The 7,819-nt window shown below is 46.0% G+C and overlaps 1 protein-coding gene across 1 annotated transcript in view; it reads left to right on the forward strand.

The window, feature by feature from the left end:
* Positions 1-7,044: 7,044 nt before the first annotated feature.
* The window catches only part of LOC123134522 (cypmaclein), a 785-nt gene continuing 10 nt past the window's right edge, over positions 7,045-7,819 (forward strand). The window contains exons 1-3 of the mRNA XM_044553768.1: positions 7,045-7,218; positions 7,324-7,357; positions 7,464-7,819. The exon at positions 7,464-7,819 is cut by the window's right edge and continues 10 nt beyond it. Coding sequence (XP_044409703.1) covers positions 7,156-7,218; positions 7,324-7,357; positions 7,464-7,645 — 279 coding nt within the window. The 5' untranslated portion in view covers positions 7,045-7,155 and the 3' untranslated portion in view covers positions 7,646-7,819. The remainder of the gene's footprint in view (positions 7,219-7,323; positions 7,358-7,463) is intronic.

The raw sequence follows: 7,819 nt of genomic DNA on the forward strand, positions 1-7,819 counted from the left end.
AAGGTCCATATCACAAGTGGCAATATAAAGTGACGTTCTTTTGCATTAAGATTTTGTGCATCCAACCATAAAAGTGCATGACAACCTCTGCTTCCCTCTGCGAAGGGCCTATCTTTTACTATTATCTTCTACCCTTGTACAAGAGTCATGGTGATCATCACCTTTCCTTTTTACACTTTTTCTTTGGTAAGCACTTTGTGTTGGGGTGATCCGGATATATATATATCCACTTGGATGTAGGTGTTCATAAATTATTATTGTTGACATTACCCTTGAGGTAAAAGGTTGGGAGGCGAAACTATAAGCCCCTATCTTTCTCTGTGTCCGATTAAAACATTGAACCCATAAATATCACGTGAGTGTTAGCAATTGTGAAAGATTAAATGATAGTTGAGTATGTGGAGTTTGCTAAATCAAAGCTCTGACATAGACCCTTCCTGAAAATAAGATGAATTGCAATTGTTTGATGACCGAGAATATAGTTTGTTAGTTTCAAGAAAGTTTATGATCTATACTTTAACATGTGAATAGCTTGTTACTTGATCATGAAAAGTTTTATGAGATGAGCTACTGTTATGACATATAATGATGCTAGAAAAGGTGATTGAAATTATCATTGATCAAACTTATGCATTTGCTAGCATTCACACTTCATAAATTATTTCTTTTATCATTTACCTACTCGAGGACGAGCAAGAATTAAGCTTGGGGATGCTGATACATCTCCAACGTATCTATAATTTATGAAGTATTCATGCCATATTTACAATAGTTTTATATGATTTTGGTATGATTTGATTAGAACTAACCCGGACTGACGCTGTTTTTAGCAGAACTACTGTGGTGGTGTTTTTGTGCAGAAATAGAAGTTCTCGGAATGCGCTGAAAATCAACGGAGATTTTTTCTGGAAAATATGAAAAATATTGGAACAAAAATCTACCGGAGGGGAGTCCCGTGGGCCCCACGAGGGTGGGGGGCGCGCCCCTTGCCTCGTGGACTCCCCGAGGGCCCCCCTTACGTGAAATCAACACCAACTCCTCCTATAAAGACAGAAACCTTCGGGAAATAACCTAGATCGGAAGTTCCACCGCCGTAAGCCTCTGTAGCTATGAGAAATCAATCTAGGCCCTCTCTATCACCCTGCCGGAGGGGGCCATCATCACAGGAGGCCATGGAGGAGGATCCTGGAGGGGCCATCATCGCCATGAAGGCCAAGGACCAGAGGGAGAACCTCTCCCCATCCACGGGGGGGGGGGGCATGGAGGAGGAAGCACAAGGGGGAGAACCTCTCCTCCTCTCTCTTGATGGTGCCGGAGTGCCATCAGGAGGGGAATCATCGCCGCGGTGATCGTCTTCATCAACATCACCACCATCATCACCATCCTCATCTCTTTTACGCGGTCCACTCTCCCGCACCCCGCTGTAATCCCTACTTGAACATGGTGCTTTATGCCACATATTATGATCCAATGATGTGTTGCCATCCTATGATGTTTTGAGTAGATATTTTTTTGTCTTTGGGTTGATTGATGATCTAGATTGATATGAGTTGTATGTTTTATTTTGGTGTTGTCCTATTGTGCCCTCTGTGTCGCATAAGCGTGAGGGATTCCCGCTGTAGAGTGTTGCAATATGTCCATGGTTTACTTATTGTCTGCGTTGCGTGAGTGACTGAAACACAAAAGTGGGTCATGGCGTATGGGAATAAAGAGGACTTGATACTTTAATGCTATGATTGGGTTTTACCTTAATGATCTTTAGTAGTTGCGGATGTTTGCTAGAGTTTCAATCATAAGTGCATATGATCCGAGAAGAGAAAGTATGTTAGCTTATGCCTCTCCCTCATATGAAATTGCAATAGTGATTATCGGTCTTGTTAACAATTGTCTAGGACAATTCCGCACATCGATCCATCATTATTCCACACTCGCTATTTATAATATTTAGTAATATATTCTAACTTTATAAAGACAACTCCTATTTTTATATTTTACCTCTCCGATATCATGCAAAGTTATTCTCTTCATAGCCACAACGTAGTTTTATTTCCCGTTTCTAGTTGGAAGCAAACGTTCGATGTACGTAGAGTTGTATCAGTGGCAGATAGAGCTTGAGAGAATATTGATCTTACCTTTAACTCCTTGTGGGTTCGACACTCCATACTTATCGCTTCCACCTCTGGAAATTCCTACGATGATTCCATGCAATTGGGGATTATTAGTGGACTCTTTAGTTGTTGACCCAAGAATGATCGTGCAATTTGTCTGCTACCAGATGTTGCAGCTGCAGAAAGATTAGTTGGCGGCAGCGAAGAATGAGGATGTGGCGAAGGCGGACGCCGAGGCGGAGGCTGCCTACACTGCGGCGACGGTGATGACACCTTGATCAGGGAGCAAACAGTTGGGATTGCTGGTCCGGCAGGGCAGAAAATTGCGCGGACTACCGGACTGGTGTTCTTTTGGATTTGGCTATGTAAAAACTAAGTATATTTGGCTCTTTTTGATTGTGATTGTGCATGCTCCGGCGCTGTTGTCATCCGGCGCGCGGTGTGGGTTAGACTAAATTTGAATTTGAATTTGTCCTTTACTAACAGACCTATGCATGATAGCGTTGGATGGCGGCTTCCTACATTTGTGCCCGCGGACTGATCCCTTATCCGTGGAGGGATGCGGAGGGCAATTTGCAGGTCGCTCCGTTAGAAATGCCCTTACTAGGTCTAGAACCAAACGACCTCTAAGACAACACATTTTGCGCGCGCGTGCACACACACGCACACAACATATACACACCCGTGCACGCATGCACACAAGACACAGAATCAGGTACGTACACACACCCGCACGTTTGCATGCCCCCGCTGATTAATCTTTTTTTAGGGGTACTCCGCTAATTGATCGATATGCAGCCTTTGTACGTGGAGTAGCTTCGGCCCAGTATTTCCAGGCCATAGAAAAAATCGACTGCAACAGAATCTCTACTCTTAATGGACGAATTGGTTGAATAGTCCCCCCACTTTCAACCGGTTTATTTTCAACTGATTTATTTTCAACCGGTTTTTCTTCGTCCCACCTCCCACCAGCCCCTCCCACCGGTTTTTCTCTTTTCTCGTCTGACCGGCAACACCCAACGTATTTATGGTAATCAATCATAATTAATCCACGTATAGTAATAAATCAATCCAGGTATGGTAAGGTCATAACTCAGGAAATTTTGAATATGGTAATTATATGGTAATTATATGGTAATAAATTTAAATTACCCCAAAGGCTATCAATCCAGGTATGGTAAGGCCATAACTCGGGAAATATCGAATATGGTAATAAATTTAAATTACCACCAGGTATGGTAAGGCTATCCACGTATAGTAATAAATCATATAGTAATAAATCATAATTAATCCATGTATAGTAATAAATCAATCCAGGTATGGTAAGGTCATAACTCAGGAAATTTTGAATATGGTAATTATATGGTAATAAATTTAAATTACCCCAAAGGCTATCAATCCAGGTATGGTAAGGCCATAACTTGGAAAATATCGAATATGGTAATAAATTTAAATTACCACCAGGTATGGTAAGGCTATCCACGTATAGTAATAAATCATATAGTAATAAATCATAATTAATCCACATATAGTAATAAATCAATCCAGGTATGGTAAGGTCATAACTCAGGAAATTTTGAATATGGTAATTATATGGTAATAAATTTAAATTACCCCAAAGGCTATTAATCCAGGTATGGTAAGGCCATAACTCGGGAAATATCAAATATGGTAATAAATTTAAATTACCACCAGGTATGGTAAGGCTATCAATCCAGGTATGGCACGCCCTCACCTGATCACCTATCACAATCTCCAGCCCCACGCACGCACCAAAGAACCCACCCGGCACCAAACGCAGCTCCTCTCGATCCCCTCGAGTAAACGCCGCCGCCGTCATGCGATCTTCCTGACACAGACGCCGTCGCCGCCTCCTTCCCACCTACGGCGTCCCCCACGTCCATGGTGACGGTGCTCGCGTCCTACACTGACCCTCCGCCTCATATAGGTTGGTCGTTGATGGAGTGGGATGTGCCGCTGCGGTTTGGGGAGGCGCAATCATGATCTGGTTGGGATCTCAGTGTGGAATCGTTCTCTGCAATGAAGGATGGCGCTGCCTCCCTGGCAAATGGGATCGGAGGAAGGGGCTCTACGTCGTGAATGTCGGCGAGGCAGCGGCCGAAGGCGAGCCCGACGGTGAGCACGGGTGTTCGTCCCATGAAATAGGCGGCCACGGAGGGCGGATCTGAGGCCACCCCAATCGCCGGTGGCCCTTCCTCCCATCGATCATCGCCTCCATTCTCTCTCTCCTCTAAATCTTTGTCGCCCCTGCCTGATTCTGGCCGACGCCATCCGGCTCTCGCATCGACCACCACCAGCACGGCTGCGGACGAGGCGCAACCGCAGACGCCGCCGCCGCCATCCTCATCCACCTCCTCCACCATCCTTCCCAGCCGTCGTCGGGGGCACCCGCCATCTGCGCTCTAGCCCACCCGCTCCCTCCTATCCCCTCCCCCTGCCTGCCAGCCCCGTGATCCATCGCACAGATGGCAGGTACTACAGTGACCTCCTCCCCAGCGGATCCGGCCTCCTCCGATGGAGATCCATCCTGGGCACCGCCTTATTCTCATGCGTGCACGTCTATATCGACGTCTCATTCCACCTCACCTGAGCCTTTACCTTCCCACCTCTGCTTCAGATCCACATCACTTTGCAAGGTATGTGCTTGATTGTTCCGAACTGGATCGGTGGATTGTGCAAGGTACTTTGGGTGTCGTCATTGACGGCAATTGTCATGCCATGCTACCATCAGAGGGGTCCCTCATCGATGATTAGGGTCTTCCGAACTGCACGAGCTCCATTGAGCTAATGTCTTCTTATAGATAGTAGCTGCTGAAGTGGTGATCAAAGTTGTTCACTATAAGGAAACAACCATGATAACAAAAGTATATATTCCCTGACCTTTGACCTGAAGTACTTTTTCATTAGAAACTTGCAACAGCCAGGCATTGAAGTTAGCAACAGCTTCGTACGTACTGAACTAATTTGCAGCAACACGTACTGAACTAAGTTAGGTTATGCTCATCGTTCCAACATGCTTAGTGATAACCACCTAGCAAGCTGATCAAACATGAAAAAATTGAAGTGCTACTGCTAATCGTACTATTCTGAATGTGAAAATCTATTTAATTGGCTCTTCTCTAATTGTACACTTGCATAAATCTCAGATCTTGCAAATTACAGTATAACCATAAAAGTCATGCTTTGACTCCTATAGGGCCTTTTGCACTTTAATATGACTAATAGTTTGCCTTAATATCACAGATTGTATTACTACCTTTCTAAGTGAATGACATTCAAGAAGGTCATTAAATAAAACCAAGAAATCCTTCTGGTATTGGAGTGTAGGAAAGTTGAGACTATAAAACCAAAAGGTTATATTTACGTTTATTAGAGAAGGTTCTTTACTTTTTATAGGAAAACACAAAATGTTGCGATGTAGAGTCTAGGTGGTGGACCTCCTTGATCCACTTGGTGGATGAGGGCGACTCCGGTCCTGGCACCTATAGTGCCAGTGATCCAAAAATCATAGGGCCTGGATATAGCTCTAGCAGACGTATGCGGCTTGCGCATCGAGCTTGGTCGTCTCGAGCATGGAGATAGGCGAGTTGTAGACCAAGAGCTGGTACAGAGATAGGCGAGTTGTAGACAAGAGCTGGTGGGCAGCAAGAAACGCATGCACACCAAGGAACAAATCTGAGTCACATGCCTACTTCTATTGGTTTCTACAAAGAGCGGCTAGCTTAGATCTTAGACCAGTCGGTCACTGTCGAGGTCGCCAAGGTGATCTTACAGCACCGCCGTGGAGATTTCTCATGATTTTATGTAGGCAAGCCGCAAGCGGTGGTGGTGATTGGCTGGGTGGTGTCGCTGCCTTGGGAAGAGACGAAGTGATGGTAAAAGTAAGCAGGATCCGATGATTTTTCCGTGGGGATAGCCAAAGTCAAGGTGTCGACTACAGACTCGTCCCAGACTTGCAGTGAACCTGGATGCGGCGAGCCTGATTTGTGGATCGATGGCGGGTCTTGACTTTGTTAGGCTGGGATTGGATGGTTGCGGAGGGTGGTGTGCTTGGTTGGGTTCCCATGGAAGAATGCGACCTCCTCGTGGATCTGGTCATGCCCATCCTAGAGAACATTGTGTCCCTAGCTCCCTCGAGGAGCAAGGACAGTGCAAGCGGCAGCAGGGGGTAGGGGTAGATGTGGGGAGGGATGTCGGCGGCTGCTCGAGGTCATCATGATGAAACCCTTGACGTCCCATCTTTATCAATGGAAGTGGAAGAGCACGAAGTCGAGATTGGATAGGAGTTTGAGTTCTTTTTGGCACCGATCGGTTCCCCACTTTAGAGATGTATTTTTTTTTGCGTGCGAGCAAACAGTGGGTTGATTCTAAAAGGGATAGGCACTTTTTAATAGAAGTGCATGACGGACCAAAAATATGACCTCATTTTATTCGTTTGATAGATATCGTATTATTCGTTGTTGTTCGTTCGGTGAAATTTCCTAATATTTGATTGTTCTGTTTCTAATTAGAGCACCCATAATCACCCAATATGAGGGGATGATAAATAAAAGATACCGATTATAAATTTTGAAGAGCCCGTGGCAACGCACGGGCGTTATACTAGTAAAGTTTCAGGTGACTGAAGAATAGCAAAAGCGATGGAAGTTTGGGAATACATGACACAATCCTGACCTTCCTATTATCACATATATAAGACTATATATATATAGCAGATTCCACGAGATGTACAGGGAAACAATCCCAATTACAATCCTTCTTCATAATGGCCTGATTACACTAATTGCGACAGGCCCAAAGTATGGTAAGGGGTAACAGAATATCCTTGATATTTTGTTGCCTAACATATGCCACCACTGTGCGCCCAATGCCAGTCTCGAATCCTCACCGGCGGGCCGGCCTATAAAACGTGGCCCGGTTCATCCCTTCGCTACAAGGCAAAGGTTTGAGGTTTCCGCATTTCCCCTGGTGAAGAGAAGCAAATCGGCAGAGAGCGAAGCAAACCGGCGGTTCCCAGCCCCTGGCGATGGCCGGCAAAGACAGGGTGCTCATGTGCGCGGCGCTCATCGTCCTCCTGCTCCTTGTCGAGGTGATCCCCTGATCCATGGCGCTATAGACTCTTCCACAGTACATGCATTCTAGAATATTGGTTGCCTTGCTAAACTCGGTCCCTGTTCATTTTCCTCTTCCGCAGACCACCGCTCCGAGTGGACAAGCTCACGCCGTCGGTAAGCACCCACGCACGCATGGGATTCATCCGCTAGTCCGGCCGAGTTGATCGATCGGCACCATCACTGATATATCTCCCCTTCTAACTATTACAACGATTTGCAGATTGCGGCAGCGCGTGCTCGTACCGGTGCAGCAAGTCGAGCCGGCCGAATCTGTGCAACAGGGCGTGCAACGCGTGCTGCCGGCGATGCGACTGCGTGCCGCCCGGCACCGCCGGCAACGAGGAAGTCTGCCCCTGCTACGCCAACATGACCACGCACAACGGCCGCCACAAGTGCCCATGATCCAACTGCTCATCTCCACGGTCGATCGACGGCAATAATATCCCATCAAGCTAGCTACGATCAACGACAACTAGACTATCAGAGTCATGTACTCAAACTAGTGCTGCTACCTATATATGTACCTTATGCTCATCCATATTCGTGATCGATCCATCGTGTAATCATATGTTTGCT

This window comes from Triticum aestivum, chromosome 1B, assembly GCF_018294505.1.
Source record: "Triticum aestivum cultivar Chinese Spring chromosome 1B, IWGSC CS RefSeq v2.1, whole genome shotgun sequence".
Taxonomy (NCBI): domain Eukaryota; kingdom Viridiplantae; phylum Streptophyta; class Magnoliopsida; order Poales; family Poaceae; genus Triticum; species Triticum aestivum.